This window comes from Cimex lectularius, unplaced genomic scaffold (genome assembly GCF_000648675.2).
Source record: "Cimex lectularius strain Harlan isolate CLEC.00 unplaced genomic scaffold, Clec_2.1 scaffold268, whole genome shotgun sequence".
Taxonomy (NCBI): domain Eukaryota; kingdom Metazoa; phylum Arthropoda; class Insecta; order Hemiptera; family Cimicidae; genus Cimex; species Cimex lectularius.
In genome coordinates, this window is record NW_019392848.1 from 388,135 (window position 1) to 407,835 (window position 19,701).

The following is a 19,701-nucleotide window of genomic DNA, read 5'->3' on the forward strand; positions in this document are numbered from 1 at the left end:
ATCATTTTTGAGGATCAAGGATCTCGTTCCACTTTTCCACGTATTTTCAGAAAAACCCCCTTAATCTGTTTTTTATTTGTGTTCATATTTTAACTCTATTAAATCCATTATGTTTCGTGGTCCGATTGACCAAATAACTTCTTTCAATTAACTAATCTTTATATAAGGTTTTGGTTGAAATGAAAAAGTTAGTGTAACGAGCGGGATTCGAACCCACGACCTTCGGCTAAATGCGCAGCTCCTCTACCAGCTATCGTGAGTTCGATCCCCTCGGACACCAACTTCCCACCCCAACCTACCTTTCGAATGTTCCCTCCTTTTTTGCCATTTTTCAAATGTCGTGTAATCAGGATTCGATTCTCGGCGACAAATTTTAATTTTATATTAAAAAACAAGTATGATTTAAATATTGCAACGTTTTGATTCACTTTTTTGGAAACGTATCCAGCCATGATGAAGAATGAAACAGTCAAAAGATTCGCGGAGAAATAACATCTTCCATTCCAACCCTCATCCTCAAATATTCTGAATCTACGCTAGTCAACAACTACTTCTCTTACAATTAAAATTTAATTTATGAAGTGCATTTAAAAATCATAAGGAATTAGCCTTTAAACCGGTAGAGCTGGGTTGTCGTTAATGAAGAATAGCATGAAATTAAAAAGTTAGTTAATTTTAAAATTGGCATCGAATTTTAATACAAATTAAATATATTATGTTTTGTGGTCCGATTGACCAAATAACTTCTTTCAATTAATTAATCTTTATATAAGGTTTTGGTTGAAATGAAAAAGTTAGTGTAACGAGCGGGATTCGAACCCACGACCTTCGGCTCGATACGCTGCTGCTCGAACCATTTGAGCTATCGCGACAAGTAATGTATTCACAGTTGAAGAATATGTCGGTTATCATGAATGGTAATACTGGTACTTTTCAAAATTAAATTACTGCGATATCATTTTTAACTATATTGTGTGTGATAACATAAAACACCTATAACGCTCTACTAAAAAAACATTTGCCAAATTGTTTATTTAACACGATTAGCGGAATTTTTATTGCCTCGGCACCGTCGGATATATTTTTTCCTTGATTTTGTTAGGCTGTTTGTTTGTAGCTTAAGCATTTACGAAAATGATAATCGAGGCAATTTTTTTTTAAAATAAAAAGCACCGTTGTGTTTGAACTGTTAATAAAACGAGAATTTTCCTTATCAGTGGAATTATCATTAATCCCTTCAAGAAGACATGCAATATTTGCAAGATGTATTATTGGCAAATAAAAAAGTGATATATTGTCCACTTGTGCTGAATGTGTTGTGAATTATCGGAAAATTATTTGTCTATAATTAAATATAGCCTTAATATCATAGCGATTCACGCGTCTTAAGATTAATTATTTATGATTAAACAATAAATAATATTTGTATGAAGTGAGGTTAGATAACATTTTTTTTCATTGTTTTCGTTGTTTTCTATGATTTTAAAAATAATTCTTTCTTTTGTTAAAAATGTGTACTAATTGTTGTATATAGTTTAATTGTTCAATGAAACATGTGTACAAAATATTTCCAACTTTAATTTTCCTTTAGAGTTATGTGAAAAATATTGAGGAAAAAAATAAGGAAACTCGTCCGTTAAATTCAAAATGTTTCTTTTTCTTGAGTTTATAATGCCAAATTATGTTTGATGAGTGGAGTAGGTTTACTAATACCTTAGTTTGTACTTTACTAAATTTTACATGACTGTTCTTTAGATACGTCAAGAATTGTCAGAAATTTTATGTCCCATATGAAATGTTTAAATTTGTTATTATTCACTTGTAGATTTTTGAGGTTTTCAAATTACAGTGGCTGCAGTAGCTTCGAGAATATTTTAACATATTTGTTACTTAACATCATCGTGATCCAGTTCGGGCGATGATGAATTTCCAAAATTAAAATACGCACCCCCCCCCCGTATTATATGAAAGGGCCTCTTCACGTCTCGCTGGGCGAGAGCCACCCCTTTTTTACTTTGAGAGCCTCTTTGTATTTTTCATTCGAATTTACGGTTCGCGTTAGAAATTCCATTTTGTAAGCGAGTGTCAGCCGTAAACTGGGATGTGTGTTTGAGAAAGGGTCAGTCCCTCAGACTACAACTCTTGTGGACAATTTATTTTTTAGAGGGTCGTCCCGTCCCCCTCGGCTGAGGAATGGCCTCGCCCTATTGGTCTGGAAATACTAAGATTTGCGATTGGGCCAAACTTCGTCTCCAGGGGGGACCCGCCGGCCTGAGAGGATATAATAAGAACGAAATACCATTTATTCCCGCCCGTAGTTTATATCTGCGAGTAGAGCCGATTCTTAAACGGGGAGCTTCCATATTCATCACTATTTCCTTTTAGGTCCTTCCACTTTTATTAGGCACTTATTTTTAGAGAAAGACCATAAGTTAAAAACGTAAGGGACAGGAGGCAACTCCGTAAAAAGCATCCCTTGGAATTTCTGGCATGCCATGTTATGTAAAACGGCAAAATAAATATTTATATAATGATATAAAGACTTTTTATAAGTACTAAACTGAGTAGAAACCATACTAAATAGATCTTTATCTGGCATATATCATCATGTATGAATCAAACGAGATGTCCATCACCGACTTGTAGGACTTAAAACCAACACTCTCGTATTTCAACGCGAAATGATCGTTTCCCTTTTTCTTGACAGTTATTTGACCAAAGAACAATTAGCATTTATCTTTAAATAAGTTGCTAAACTTTTTAGTGAATTTTAAGCATTCTATATGCTTGAATGCTTCGTCGTTTCTCCTTGTCATTCGTCAATGCTTTCAGAAAATCTTCGAGGTCTTACAAGTTGGTTGACTGTCTTCCACTTTTTCGGGGTTGATTTTTTGTCATTTTTCTTGTATAACTACCATAAAACTAGATACATCCAATTGTCAGTACAATTTTTTTTTGCCGGCTAACTACCAGGGTCATCGCCGACGCCTCACATATATAGCCTTCCTCACATTTGTCTTCTTAGCTATCTATGTACATTCTTTTTTTAAGTCTTCTTATGCTCCAACAAAACCACTCACTGTTGTCTTCCGATTCACCTAATTCACCTTATAGGAGATTCGTTATCTTGTTTGTTGTTGCCCTCCCACACGTGATAAATTAAAATAAATAGATATAATATTTACACATATTTTGATAATTCACATTCATATTAATTTACTAACCTACACTCAACTAAATTGGAGGTCGGAAGATTATCGTGATCTTGCGGCCTCCTTTCTTTCACACTAATAAAAACATTCAAACGGTATTTACAAATTCCACTCATACACTAAACTATCCTAATCTAAATTGTTTGACGGGCCTGTGGAGTACTCGATTTTCCTCGACAGCCACGTCCTTTCACGCATCACCACTCGCGCTAATAAATACATTCATTCTGGACAGGCCACTACACTTCGGAAGTATAGTACCAACGAAATGCCAATGACCCGTCCCTCACATCATACTACAAATATATATACATACCTACACTAATTTGGTGGGTCTGTGAGTAGTTGATATTTCGTCATAGCCACACCCATGCATACTTCGACATTCACGCAAATAAATATATTCATACAAATAGGGGGGATAGGGGATATACCACGTGTGGTGGGTTATAGCCATAGATGGTACAACTACTACCTCTATTGCGCAGCGTGATCGTATCTTTATTTATAGACTATTTAAAGCCTTAAGTCACATAACTATTTTCTTTTAACTTTAAATAAATTTGTGCACGTGTAATTAAAAAAATAATAATGATAATTAATTATCAATATATATAATTATAATATATTAATAGAGGATATTATATAATATATTAATATATATAATTAGTAATAATAATTAATTTGCGAACTAAACCCTTCCTCTCGGTCACTTTCCCGATTCGCCGCCTTTCTAATAAAATGCCCGAAGTCCTTCTCCAAGTGGTTCGGTGTCTTCCATTTTTCTGAATTTAAGGTTTTTTAGTACTGTTCCATCGCTCCAGTACACAACCTACTATTTTAAAGACTTCATGGCTGTTACTGCATTTTTTAAGTTCAGTTGTATTGTACTCTACACTTTCCGAATATCAGTTATGCTTAGATTCTTTTTTTTTCTTTTCTTTTTTTAACTTGAGGATTTCAGTACTAATCCATTGCTTCTTCTATACACCAATTCTATTTTAAAGAATTCATGGCTGTTGGTACTATACTTGATTTGAAGGTATTTTTCTTTTATTGATTGGATGTTACTTTTGTCTGTCTGTAGTATATTTGGAGCTACTGACTCCTGGCATTTGCATGTACGGCAATATCAGTTGTGTTTACAAAAAACTGCTTTGAACTAGTCGGCAGTCTTCCACTTTTTCCGAGGTTTAAGTTTTAACATACTTTTTCAAGCAATTTAATAAGTTAACGCAGAGATATAATAAATAGATAATCCAAATAACTAGTTCATGTAACGTAGAAAATACAAAACCTTAATTAATAGCGTAACGGTAAAAAATTATAAAGAAACGAATTATAAAGGAAGAAAGATTAAGGGTACTTACCCTTCTGGCTCCGGGTAGGCAGGCGACGTGTATATGCAGGCTGCTGCGCCGTGGTATGCCGAAGAGGGTGGTTTGGAGAAAGAGTGAATTTTGAAGTGAAAGGAAGACGTAGAAACGAAAGAATAGGTCACACAGGGAACACGTAAGAGCAACGGCAACGAGAGACCGAATTCAAATCTCTCGCGGTTCGGGAGGAAAGAAAAACAATTAGCAAGGTACAAAGTTCATAAGAGAATAGGAAAGATAAATGGTGGAATGAGTGTGTTGTTCAATCCTTTTTTAAAAAGATAGTTCCTACTCACATTAAGTTGTTTTCAACGACCGGATTTCGAGCCAACAGCTCATCATCAGGTTAAAGGAGCTCTACTACCACGTCTCTCGACATGAATTGCAATACTGAACCCCCAGTACACCGGCCATCGCGACGTTAAAAAAAATTGTCTTTAAGTATAACAAAAATTTTGACATTTTAATTATACGAATTAAATTTTTTTTACAAAGTCGACTGGGACAGTTACATCCTTTGCCATTTTTATTTGCTCTTTGACTCTCCTCCTCCATCTTGTTTGCTGGTGTTCATGTTAAGATTTTGGTGTTCATCGGATTCGAGTACTAACCCATCGCTCTTTCATGCTACCAACGTTGCCGGCCCAATTCTATTTTTAAGTCTTCTTTGCTGTTATTACATTTATGAAGTCGGTTTTCTTTCTTTCTTTATTTTTTCTTTGGCTGTTTATTTGTGTTCTATAGTATGTTTAAAATTAACTCGCCATTGCATACCATGTGAATCTCATTTAAACTTTGAAATGTCTTTCCCTCAATTCGTAACTACAACAGGTGTCGTATTTGTACTCAAAAACATGACATTATGGTAATTTACACTCGTGTAAATGAAGTTTGTAGTAATTGTTGTACTGCGAGTCGGTGAGCGCCTGTTAAAGTGATCGGCAATTGATCACTCTACTGTGTATGTCTACTCTGCTTTTCAGCGCGCGCCCTCTTCAAAAACTGACTGAGTATATGAAACTACCTGTCTAGATGCGAACAGCGAAAGCAAACGCATCCGTTTTATCGGTCGTATTTCTTTTATCACAAAAAACGTAAATAAATAGTAATTTTGTTTTTGCAAGACAATGGAAAAAATTGAAATTTTATACGAGTTTGCGATTGAATCGGTGAGTTTAACAAGGTTAAGCATCCGATTTTCCAGTTTTTAGAAAAACAAAGAAAACTTATTTTCTTCCTGAAAAATAGTTTTAGTCAAAATATTTTTTATTTTACCTTCATTTTAAGTCTTGAAGGAAATTATATGAGTTGTTGAAAAAATGTCCATGCTATCTATAGCTATATTAAAAAACATTGTTGGAATTTTATCTTTCTTCCATTAATTGAGAAAAGAGCAAAATATTCATGTAATAAAAAATGTACTTTAAGTAATACCTTTTTTTTAATAAAGAAGTCATTTTAATTATTTCAATTGATTAATCTTTATGTAAGTTATGTAAGAAAGTTTTTTTAAAATTTGTTTTGTACAAATTTAAAAGATTTACAGATTGAAGAAATTTTTGATAATTTAGATACTATGGGTTCCAAAAGTAGCGTATTCTAGTATAGGTTGTACAAAAGCTTTATAAAGATGGACAAAACATAGAGGATTTTTAAATTCATAGGTGTTCCGGATGATGAAACCTAGCATCTTTATAGATCTATTTTTTATTGAAGAAATATGTCCTTTAAACTTGAGCTTTTGATCAAAAAGTACACCAAGATCCTTTACGACCTCAACTCGCGTTAAAAGAGAATCGTGGAGAGTGCAGTGATAAAGAAAAGTAGATTAGTGACCGTTAGTCGATGATTATTCTGAGATAGTGAGATGCGGCCTGGTGTGACCTACTTTGTAGAATTTTTAACATTGATATACAAAGGCCATATGTTTAATAATAATCGAAAAATATAATAAAATTATATATATTCAACGATGATTATTCGGAGATAGTGAGATGCGGTCTGGTGTGACGTAGGTTTTAGAAAAAACATTTTCTTTATCATGCCAACGTTTCGATCTTTATTGAGATCATCTTCAGGGCTCAAAGTAGTTATTTTCTGCGTAATTGTGCCATTCGTGTGTGTCGTGTTGAGAGTTCCCTGGGTTGTGTTAGTGGCATAGTGTAAAGTTACACACACAATTGCACAATTACGCAGAAACCAAACACTTTGAGCCCTGAAGATGATCTCAATAATGATCGAAACGTTGGCACGATAAAGAAAATGTTTTTCTAAAAACTACGTCACACCAAACCGCATCTCACGATCTCCGAATAATCAGATAAAGAAAAGGTTTCTTATGAGAGCAAGTTTGTTATTAGAACACCAGATAAGCACATTATTGATAGAATTTTGTAATTGAAAGCAATCAGAAGGAGAAGTAATTTTGGAATAGATTTTCAGATCGTCAGGAAATAATAAAAATTGAGCAGAAGGGAGAGCAAGATAGTAAGAGTATATGCAAATAAGAATGGATTTCTGTGGAATGGCGCAATAAATATGAGGAACTGGTTCATTCTCAGTTACGTTTAACTATGTGATTATGAACAGTAGTTACCTAAAGCAATTAAAACTGCAGAAGCCAGAGGTGTGAAAGATTGATAAGAGAGGGTTTTTAAGATTATCTCAGTGGTTAAACATATTTTTAATGTTTGCACAGAATCGAACGAACCTTTTCTCTTTACGTAGATTTCTGTCCGTTAAACCCAAAAATGTTTAAATACGAGGAAGTTGTTTAAGCAAAAATGAAAGATAACCGACATTGGCGGTTGTGACATATACGCGGTGCATGATGAGCAGAAACCGACGAGCTGGGTGTAATGCGCTTCAATTAAGCCCATTGTACGAATGACAACTCATTTAATTAAGTCCAATCATTTCGAACGGTACGTGAAATATGTGTAATCTAGAACAAGCGTTCGGGGAGGGGTGGCTTTAATCACTACCCTCTTGTACCGCCCTTTGTTCTACAAAACATTAATTGGAATTATCGATTCCCACCTCCGCCTCGCCGCCACGAGTCGCGAAAACCCCGTTTTGACGTATTAACCTTTCGTTTAAAACTATATCGGCCGACTTTTAGCCAAAAGTGATTCGCGACGATCACGGTTTTGTTGAATATTTTCGAAACTGAATTCGAAACATCGAGAAAAATATAGTGGTCCAATATAGTAGTTGAGAAAAAGACGATAGAATATTTACTGATGGCCTATGTTTTTGGCTAGACTATCGATAACTATAGCAACATTGTGCCTGTTGTTCAAAATAGAACAACCTCTTAGGTTATGAACAATGGCTTAGGTAATTTTCAGCTTTCCTCGGAACGTATTGAAAAGATCATAGATAACATTTTACGCATTTGCTTCATTACAATCATACCAGATTCTGTTTTCAAAAGCATTTCTCTGTTACGGAGGGATTAAAACTATAAAAATGTAGACATAACTATTGGGAGATCGTGAGATGCGGTCTGGTGTGAGGTAGGTAAAAAGCATTTTCTTTATGGTGCCAACGTTTCGATCTTTATTGAGATCATCTTCCGGGCTTGGGATTTGAAAACATTGTTTGAATTTTACAAACACATGTAGGATGTGAAAAAAATGTATACAATACTAGACAATTTTAGATCAAAAAATGAATTTATACAATGATAGACAATTTTAGATAAAAAAATGAATTTAAACAACGCTAGAAAATTTTAAATAAAAAATGAATCTATACAATACTAGAAAATTTTAGATTAAAAAAATGAATTTATACAATGCTAGAAAATTTTAGATAAAAAAATGAATTTATGCAATGATAGAATATTTTAGATAAAAAATTAATCTATACAATGCTAGAAATTTTTAGATTAAAAAAATCAATTTATACAATGCAAGAAAATTTGAGATCAAAAAATGAATTTATACAATGATAGACAATTTTAGATAAAAAAATGATTTATACAATGCTAGAAAATTTTAGATAAAAAAATAAATCTATATAATAAATGCACTTAATCAACAAACAAACATCTGTTAACACAAATAAATGGTTCCTAAACCTAACCAAAACTATCATTCCTAAAAAAAATAAAAAAAAATAAAAATAAAAATAAAAAATAAAAAAGGGGCACTCTCGACACGACAAGCAAGAATGGCACAATTACACAGAAGACAAACACGTTGAGCCCTGAAGATGATCTCAATAAAGATCGAAACGTTGGCACGATAAAGAAAATGTTTTTATGAAACCTACATCACACCAAACCGCATCTCACGATTTCTAAATAAAAAGTCTGATGAACGTTTACTACTCGAAACATCACTGTAGCAAAACCATCCTTTAACAAAATACCATCCATTTCAATTAATGAATAACAAGTCATTTTGCCAATTTTGCCCATTTAAAACTGAGACAGAAACCTGTCTGCCAGGAAACTGCAGACTTCTGAACAAGTTTTATATAAAAGCAAATCGTAGGTACAGCCACTTCGGAAAGACGACACTAGTGCCTAGAGAAATAAGCAAAGAGGATCGCGGAACGTAATGCACTTTCTGGAAATTGATGTAAAGTAGGGTCAATTACACAATAGATCTTTTAGGTTACAGTAGAAAAAAGAGGAGACTATTTCAAAATGTTCAACCTAAAGCTACTCCAATAATAACTATAATATATTTCATGTTGAACCGGCACACGGGCACTACTGGGTCTGTCTTCACTCGCGGGTTTTTTTGTTTGAGTTATTCAAACGCGTTTCGGCATTACGCCATCATCAGTGAAAAACGGTCTGTCATTTAGTCTGAGTAGGGTTTATATAGTATTGCGTCCGTCGCTTGTCGCTGGGGGCGTTGCGTTAGGAGGCGTGGTCTCCGTGCTCGTTGGTCGGTCTTGGTGGCGGTTATTTCCATTGTCAGTTATTATTTGAGCGTTGTTGGTTTTTTGTTTTTTCCTGGTGTTGGTTGCGATGTTTTGTTCTTCTGAACGTTTTCGTTTTTTGTTATGAAGTGTTTTTAGTGGTTTAAAGGTGGTGTGTGATTGTGAGTTTGTTTGTGCATTTATAAGTTTCCGACTTTAAGTGTTATTTGTTTGTATATCTCCAGGTTCTCCAGTATGTTTAGTTTTCGTTCTTTTTGTGCGTTGTGTATTAATGTCATACTTGTTTGTATTGTGCTTGGTTCGTGGTTGTAGTGTATTAAGTGTGTGGCGTAATTTGATTTTCCGTCATTGTCTCTGAAGGATCTAAGATCCTTTGAATCGATCTCTTAGTTTCCTTCCAGTCTATCCGATATAACTGTATCCGCATTGACATGTTAGTTGTGTCTATGTTTCTTTTTAGTAGTTTACCTGTGTTAGTGTTGGTCCTTAGTGCTGTTTTCAGTCCGAGTTTGTTGAACAGATTTGTTATTTTGTAGTTGTCTTTTCCTATGTATGTGAATGTTGTCCATTTGTTGTATAATATATTTGATTAATAGAAATAGGTTAGTAATAGTAATTTCATATAGTTTTCCACCAATATTGACTATTGGATATAGGTTACAAAAGGGGTTTTTCTCCGAATAACAACGACTTAAATGAATGGAAAATGATAAAAATCCGGCATTGAAGAGTTGAAAGTAACTCTTTATGATTTGTATTAGGGATCCCGTATATCCATTACCATTTATTGGACTGGTAACGAACATTAATCACAAACTGAATAAGCCGCTTCAATCGTACAATAGTACCAAAATCCATCACTTATTGAATTGACTGACCTAACTTCCCACTTAACTCCGGCTTGATTACATGAAAAGCCTCTCTCAAACCATTGTTCGCCGGACTGAACAATAATTTCCGCGAGACGGTATTTATTAGTTTACGAATCGAAACACGCCCCATCCCAAATAAAAAGAAAAAGAAAAAAGCGGGATTTGTGCGTTTATGAGATTTTTTCGGCGGAAATCCTTCTTTATTGGCTATTTTGCTACTGGGGCAACATTAAGAAATTGAAAGCTCCAAAAATTATTGTTTTTTTGTACGGTTCAAAACATTTGTTTGTTTCACGACAAAAAAAATAGACGACATTAACTATACTGCACATAAAAATAAATTTCAACTAAGTCTTAATCAATCAATTACTTGCATACAAACAATTTACAATCCATTATATTTCGTGGTCCGATTGACCAAATAACGTCTGTTTAGCCTAAGGTTCGAATCCCGCTCGTGACACTAGCTTTTTAATTTCAACCAATACCTTATATAAAGATTAATTAATTGAAAAGAGTTATTTGGTCAATCGGACCACGAAATATAATAGATTTAATAAGTAAAACGAAGTATATCTTCACTAAAGCTCTCCGTGGCCATTTATTTTTTTTTTTTCGCCGAGAATCGAATCCTGATTACACGACATTTGAAAAATGGCAAAAAGGAGGAAAATTGAAGGAGGAGTTGAGGAATCGAAAATTAGGTTCAGCTGGGAAGTTGGTTCACGAGTGGATCGAAGTCACGATAGCTCAAGTGATAAGAGCATTGGCGTATTTAGCCGAAGGTCGTGGGTTCGAATCCCGTTCGTGACACTAACTTTTTCATTTCAACCAATACCTTACATAAAGATTAATTAACTGAAACAATTTACAATATTTAAAAAGTCATTAAGTGGTTGTAAATGTATGAATAAAACAATGAATGTATAAACCTCCCTCACTAATAAAGTAATGCTACCGCGAACTGTTGGCCGTAATTGGAAAAGATATCAAAAGAGAACTTAATTGATATTTCAATCGATTTAAACAAATGGTACCTTTAACTCTAATACATGTCTAACGAGCTGATTAAAGGTTTAATTGGAAAATAAAATATGTATATTTAATTAGCTCAATCATTGCGCAAGAGTAACTAAATCAATGGTTAAACAGCTTGAATCTACTAAGCACCGGCGAACTTAACGAACAAATAAAATTAAGATAGGAACAAAAACAAAACAACATACCGATAGTTAGACTACATTGGGGGAAAACGCACAAGGTAACGTAAAAACAGAGACGTAAAGACAATAAATATAATTATTCAGAAATCGTGAGATGCGGTCTGGTGTGATGTAGGTTTCAGAAAAACATTTTCTTTATCGTGCCAACGTTTCGGTCTTTATTGAGATCATCTTCAGAGCCTGAGATTTACAAACATTGTTTACTTTTAACAAATACATTTAGGATGTGGAAAAGTGAATTTATACAATGCAAAATATAAATAGAAATACCTTGATTGAATATAAAAAATATATTTTGCATTGTATAAATTCACTTTTCCACATCCTAAATGTATTTGTTAAATGTAAACAATGTTTGTAAATCCCAGGCCCTGAAGATGATCTCAATAAAGATCGAAACGTTGGCACGATAAAGAAAATGTTTTTATGAAACCTACATCACACCAGACCGCATCTCACGATTTCTGAATAATTATCGATTAACAGTCACTAATCACCACACAATAAATATAGCAAATACAACTGAATAACATCTAAGGCACAATATCAGAGGGAGAGGCACTCACTAGAAAACAACTGTGTATATACAATAACTTGCGAATACAGAGAAAATTACATACGACAGTCTCAAAAGAAAATAAATGACACATAGAAGATTATCACAGGTTTAAAATTGGCTCATGACATACAAAATGAAGAAAAAGTGTCATATATGAAACCTAGGAAAGTACAAGCAGAACATATCCAACGAGAAGAAACTCATGAACTCAACAACTCACTTATCCTTCCTTTCCTCTATTTTAAAAACTACATAACAAAAAATATAAACTAATTATACACTAATAATGATGACGGCAAGTAGCCAAAATAGCATAGGCATACAAAATTGATCCTAAACGACCATACTACAGGTTCCCGCAGACCCAAAGATGTCGCAATAAAAACGTAACAAAATATATAAAAACTCAACTGAGTAAAATAAGGCAAAAAACCAGCCACTGAAGATGGTAAAATGCTGAAAAACATTTCATAGATCAAAAATTGCACGATGATTCAGAGATCTGAAATGACTGAAATACAGGCTCATTATCCCGCACACCCGAACATCTCGTATTAAATAGATAACAAAACGAATAAAAGTAGTAAAATGAATAAAATAACGTAAAAACGAACCACTGAAGAGGTAAAATTCTGAAAAACGTTCCACAGCCTAACAATTGTTCGATATGAAAAAGACGGGGATGATCAGAAACGACTGGACTACAAGGTCATCACTCGTAAACTCAAGAAAAAATCTCACACTAAAAGAATAACATAACGTATAAAAAGGCCTCTACTAAGGAAAATAACGCAAAAATCTACCACTGAAGATAGCGAGAAGCAGAAAAATGTCTGTCGAAGCAAAAATGGGAGGATATGAGACCAGAATGATCAGAAACAACCAAACTACATAGTAATTCATTAAAACAAAAGTTAACTTATTAATGTATATAATTAAAAACACATCAAAACACTAACGCACAAACAATAACCACAAAATTCTCGGATGTTTTATTATTGTATTATTTTATGTGTAGAGATTAGTGACCGTTAATCGATAGTAATTCAGATATCGTGTGATGCGGTCGGGTGTGATGTAGGTTTCAGAAAAACATTTTTTTTTATCGTGCCAACGTTTCGATCTTTATTGAGATCATCTTCAGAGTCAAAGTGTTTGTTTTCTATGTAATTGTGCCATTTTTGCCCAACAAGGGGCAATCTCAACACGACACGCAAGAATGGCACAATTACACAGAAAACAAACACTTTGAGCCCTGAAGATGATCTCAATAAAAGATCGAAACGTTGGTACGATAAAGAAAATGTTTTTCTGAAACCTACATCACACCCGACCGCATCTCACGATATCTGAATTAGTATTATTTTATGTTATTCTTTACGTCGTGATAATTGTTTCTTTAACCCTACAGTTATTTTTCGTTTTATTGAAATTTACAACTGAAGAATTAAATACAACAGTAGAATTAACTACAACCAGCAAATAAAATGTTGAAAAAGAATTACTGTCTTGTATTTTCATGATCGGATAAGTCACTCAGTAGTGACACTCCGATGTTGATAAACCAAAGTTAAACACTTGTCACTCGCTAATCCTCCAGTTAAGATCACGAGGCCATCGGCGTTTCAGTCGACAGTGTGCAGTATCGGGACGTGTGGTAGAGGAAAGTTAAGTTACTAAGGGATTAGGAAGTTCTGTGTGTGAGCCTTATATTTCAATACAGTAAGTCCATGTCGGTTTGAGTATTGTAGATGTAATTTTTACTGTTTAGGGATTGTTTGGATTGTCCGTATAAAAGTCGAGAAAGAAGTTTCGTGTGTTGAGTGCTTATCGTTTAAGTCTAGTATGCGGATCCCAAGTGAGGCGTTTGTCGATGTATAGTCGTAATTAGCGCGCAAAGTTTCACGTGGGTAGAGGTATACGGTTGAGGTATACAGGAGGAAGGATTGCTCGCCGTAATGTGAAATTAATATACTGGCATTTAATTTCATTTATTTTTATTCTCCACTTTTTAAGCCAAGGGTCATTGTGAGCAGACAGGATTGCCATCTCAAAATGTGAAAAAGGAAGTATTTGGGTGATTAGGTTCGTCAGCTGTATACATTATAACATAAAGGATTGGGCCAAGCACACTACCTTGGGGGACTCCTGCACAGACAGGACGGATGTGCGAATGGGAAGAATCGTACGTTACCCTAAATTAACAGTCGGTAAGGTAGCACTTTAGGAAAAGGTTGTAGCTAGTAGGGAGGATAGCTTTGAATTTACCCAGCAACCCAGCATGCCAGACCCGATCTAGAAAGACAGCCGGGTCTACACCACGGTGGCATTGTTAAAATGTAAAGTGCTGTCGGAAAACAAATTGCTGATCAGGGTTTATTCGAAGGGAATTAAGTATGGGATAAAGACGTTGCATGAGGAGTTTTGCAAGGATCTTCCCCATGAGGCGAGGAGACATACAGGACGAGACGTTGTGCAGTAGTTTGTTGCATTTCGAGATCACGATAATTGAGGCTAATTAAAGCTAATAAGAGCTAATAAGTGGCATATAACCCAACAGTAAACGCCTGGTGGACCTATGGGCATATATAGCAGAGAACGAAATAGGTTTAGCAGTAGATTACAAAATGTTCGAATGGATAAAGGAAAATTGTAAGCCGTTAGAAATTATCACAATATTCATTGAAATGGCTTTTCTGGGTCAAAACCACTATGGTACAAACCCGATTGCAAAGGAAGCGTGTTTACGCAAGTAATTTCGCTTCTGACAGATTTGAACAATCTATGTGTGCAACTTGTCAATCCGTGGGTGTGCGCAAATACACTTGTTTGATCCAAATGTTTGATCTTGCATGCCGACCATTACGTGTTATCAAACTCGGCTGAATACAATAACGCATAATCGTCTGACATAAACTACAAGTTCATCAACCCGCTCACCTCCACATCTCATAAATTGAATTTGGAACATGTTCTTCAGACTGTAGGTACGAAGTCATACAGCTAAAGAATTCGTCCAAATATATGAAAAATATTTTATGTTAGTTAATTAAAGTCCATGGTTCAATTAGTTTAGCGAACAAATATAATTTCTTGACACACGTTTATTTTCACGACAACGGTTGTAAAATGGGACATCGTGGGAGTGAAATTGTGGAAAATTTCATACTTTATGTTAAGGAGGTTTAAAAAATATGTATTTTCGTTTTGGTAAATCTCATTGTTTACGGGTTGTGGATGAAAATAAATAATCAAGTAATAAGGGCTTCACGCACATCTTTCATTTCGTGCCGTGGAGGACCGCTTGGGTCCAAAACGTTTCCAGAATCGTTGAAAGGCCTTAATATGATCAGGGAATCAGAAGTGATTTTTCACCAAGAAGTAGGTATTTGAAGGGATCAGGAGAATATTAAAAAGGTCGTATTTGTGTGTGTGGGTCCGCGAGGGCGCGCGTGGAGGCGTAGGTAATGAGAGGGCCGGACACTTCCCTCCGGGTGTCCCCTTCGGCCTGGAGTGATTTCCCAGGAGAACGGTAAAACCCCGGGCCCCGGTCATGTTTAATATCACTTTTGTCAGTCCTCAGATATTCTTATTCCGAGAGAAACAATCTCCTTCAGCCCTGAAATATACATGCACCCTCCACCCCCTTCAAGGAAAAGTCCCGTCCTGACACTGGGAAAGTGCCCGCTACCCTTCAAATTGAAAACCAGGCAGTTCGGCACCCGATATCCCTTGTATTACACGCCACCCACTCCTCGCACTTTCCCCTGTGGATACTACACTCCGTCACATACAGCCGACACACATTCACCAGCCTCTGTTATCATTCTATTCTTTATCCAACCCACTATCCTTCAAAAGGCCAATTTCCCTTCTTCACCCTTGACATTACTGAAAATAAAAAGTTTTGCACAAACACAAAAAAAAAAAAATCAAAACACTAGATCTTAATTTTCGAGTATGAGTTTCTCCAAAAATCTACATATAGAGCCACAATTGCCAACATTGCGTAAAACATTATCAGCAATTGTTATAATATTTACCAGTGACATTTTCGAGCGTATACTCTGAATAGTTCCTAAGGAGGATTATTTCGAGGACAAGAAACCCTAGAGACCAAGGCAGGAGAAACCCTATCGAAGAAAGCTCTGATTATCTTCTTAATAATCTAAAAGAAAACAAAAGGACTAGAATCTTTATTGAACCCTTTCCTGATTAGACGAGGTGAATATGGCCGAGCTTGAAGATTTCAAGAGACGGATCAGAAAGTAATCACAAATCCACGTTCAATAAGAAAAAGTACATAAAGTTCAGCTTTTTCCAGATTTCAAATAGAAAATTATTCAAAAAGTTTCGCTTTTCAATTTGGCAAACGTGGAAAATTACATAGATTGTTCAAAAATTAATTATATTCGGTATTGTCTGGCTACAGGTAATCAGTACCTACTTAAATTATTTTTATATAAACGATTGGATTTGGATTGGTAAAGTAGAAGTAATAAGTAATAATTGTGATATTGAACATATAGGATAAAGCAGCAGAGAAATTAAAACGAGAATTAAAAAACACTTGCCTAAATCGAACACATTTTCTGAATTAAATGCCCATTTAAATTAAACAAAACCCAAGTTCAATTTAAATTTAAATACAACTGTTACACAGTGTCAATAAAGGGAGGGAACTAGATTGGTTTGCGAAATTTGAAATAAAAAATGTAAAATTATTAACATGGAGATAAATGTATAAATAATATAATAGATTTTTGATTACCTCCTATTTTAAACATGTACCTTCAAAATTGAGCGGCATAGAAAAAGGTTTCTCATTGGCAGGGATCGGCGGGTTCACTATTGGCTGATTCACACATATCAGTGACGTGACAGTGACGCGACCGCCCTTATTCCCGGCCAATGTGATCATATAGGGCCTCTGTACGGTCAGTGTTTCATCCGTGAGGGCTTGAGTGGCCAAAATGGCATGTTTTCTGATGATGAACTTTAGATTATGTTTAGTGTGAGAAACACAAGCAAAAAATGTAAGTAATTAGTGGACGATGAAACAAAATTTTACTTGCTGCATAACTTAAGACTTAAACTTTTTAATACATTAAGAAATACGATATATGCACGTATAATTAATTACGTTACTTCCCAAGCGGATCGGGGAGTGAAAGTCGAACAATACAAAATTTACATTTACGGGGAGGAAACGTAACGACAGATGTATTTCGTGTACGAGAAATATTCACTGATTATTTCAATTCTGAGTCTGGCTCTCTCCCGTGGTTAAACACAATGAGTTTACCTTCATGTTGTACGGCCGTGAAAACTGTAAAATGTCGTCAAAGAGAAATCCCACATTCACGGTCCGGTGACAACGACAACACTGTTCACCGTTGGCACGGCCACGGTCGCGCGCCGGACGAATATGACCAAAATGCCGGTCACGGCACTGTGACGTTACGGGTGGGTGTCACACGACAAGTCATGTATAGTTGTAAAGAACAAATCTGTGATTAGGATCATAATTTAAAAAAAAAAAAAAAAAAAAGTGAATACATACTCACCCAACCTTCATGATTCTTATCAATGCCATTTATTTCATAAAAACGTCTGATTTTACTATATTTAGGAGAGCAAATTGTATATTTTACTGTATTTGTTTATAAATTGTGTAAATTGTTGTGTTATTTATTAAATCTTCATTTATTATAAATTAAATAAAATCATTTGTAAATACAAATACAAATAAAAATATTGTGTGATTGAAGACAACCTCTTGATCATATGACTGTGAATTGTACTGGAAATGACCTAAATGCAATACCACTTTATTTTCCTTGAGCTGTAATTTCATTTGAATCTTTTTCTTTTTCAGATTTTGTGTCGGTGATCGATTCTACTTGTGCGATAATAAAATCTTATGTGAATACGACTACGAGGAAAGGCTTGTGTTCGCCAACATGGCCTACAACCCCAACCAACTGGCTCAACTCAAACGGCAGGCCAACGGTCAAATACCTGTAAGGGAAAAGTCATGATAAATTTTAATTAAAAATTGACACGGTTATATTGTTATTAAATTATTCAACATTTTGATTCTGTCTTGTTTGTTGTCAATATGTTTTGTTTTCCAGTCGCCTTCTCTGCCGCCTGCGCAAGTAAGGAGTATAGGCTCAGGCGACCTCAACAACAACATGTCGCAACAACAAACTGCCATCAAAGCACCAAACAGCTGATAGCAGAATCCTCCAAGCTTCATTCACCCCTGGAACTAAAGTCTACCTTTGAGTTACCTCTGTACAGTTGTTATTGTGGATATATATGCATATATATTTGTGATAGTTATTTTTTTCTCTCAAACACAAAGATTATGGAGTGATAAATCAGTGTTTTTTGTTTGTGTTTTATTTCCCGCAGTTATTGACATTGTTGTAAATAGTAATTTTAAGTGTTTCTAGGGTACTGAGCCAAAAAAATACCACCTCCCTACTTCCAAGCATAAGTATTAAATTTTAGAAAAAAAAGTATATGTCTTAGTTTTACAAAAATTATAAAACATTACAACATTTTGTAAATAAACATTTGTACATTGCTTGGAAATTTTTACAATATTGGTTTAAACAAGAAAAGAAGAAGAAAAAGTAAAAATAAAGAACAGTAGTTTGAAGAATTGTTAGATGAATGCGATATTTAATGTCTGACAGCTTCTAACAATAATTTTGTATATATAATAAATATAAGTTATACTCTCTCAAGAAGAAAATCATTTGTAACTATTTCATTTTGCTTTACACCTAAATTATGTAAATAACATTATAAAATTACATTTTCAAATAAATGTTAACCATTATAGGTTTTAATTATTCTCAAATTCATATTACCCAAATTGTTGTACCTTTCATTTTTCAAAACCGTTTTACTTTATTTGTTTAACTAATGACAGGAATTGCCAACTACGTTTTACTAAAATCACTGCTTTAAGAAGAACATAAGAAAGTTATGCTGTGGTGAAATGCTCTTTGCCTGCCATCTATACCTGCCTTTTTCTTCTTAATCCTTTGAAAAGTTTCTTCAGACACCGGACGAACAACAATTCACAACAAGCTTAAAGTCATCACCAATGCTCACATCAGAAAATAGCTTTGAATTTTTAAATAGATATGTATTTTAGTCTTTCATAATTGATGGGTCCAAGGGAAAAATGATGTAGGTCTAATGGTTTAAATTTTACAGGTATAACATATAGTATATATTGGAGAGTTTTGGAAAAGGGCGCCAGACTGAAAGAGGGCGCCACAAAAAGATAGAGAGTTTTCGCGGGAAAAAACCTCTCGGATGAAAAAAGGATTCTCTCTCTTTTCTTCTTGGGTCGACCACGTGAATACGGGCTTTTAATTTTTAGTCTCTCCTACATTTAAAAATTAATATTTCATATCTCACCTGAATGTGGATTGTGAGTAAAGTCTTATCGTAATTTTTATTGTTTGAATTTTTTGAATTGAAAAATGGCAAAAAGGAGCGAAAATTCGAAAGGTAGGTTGAGATAGAAAGTTAGTG

General features: G+C 34.7%; 1 protein-coding gene across 5 annotated transcripts in view; it reads left to right on the forward strand.

Moving 5' to 3' along the window:
• LOC106662035 (LIM domain only protein 3-like) overlaps window positions 1–18,723 on the forward strand; it is a 156,785-nt gene extending 138,062 nt beyond the window's left edge. For all 5 annotated transcript variants that reach the window (XM_024228676.1, XM_014385834.2, XM_024228677.1 and 2 more), the window contains 2 exons: window positions 18,020–18,164; window positions 18,279–18,723. In XM_024228676.1, coding sequence (XP_024084444.1) covers window positions 18,020–18,164; window positions 18,279–18,380 — 247 coding nt within the window. In that variant the 3' untranslated portion in view covers window positions 18,381–18,723. The remainder of the gene's footprint in view (window positions 1–18,019; window positions 18,165–18,278) is intronic.
• The last annotated feature ends 978 nt before the right edge of the window (window positions 18,724–19,701 follow it).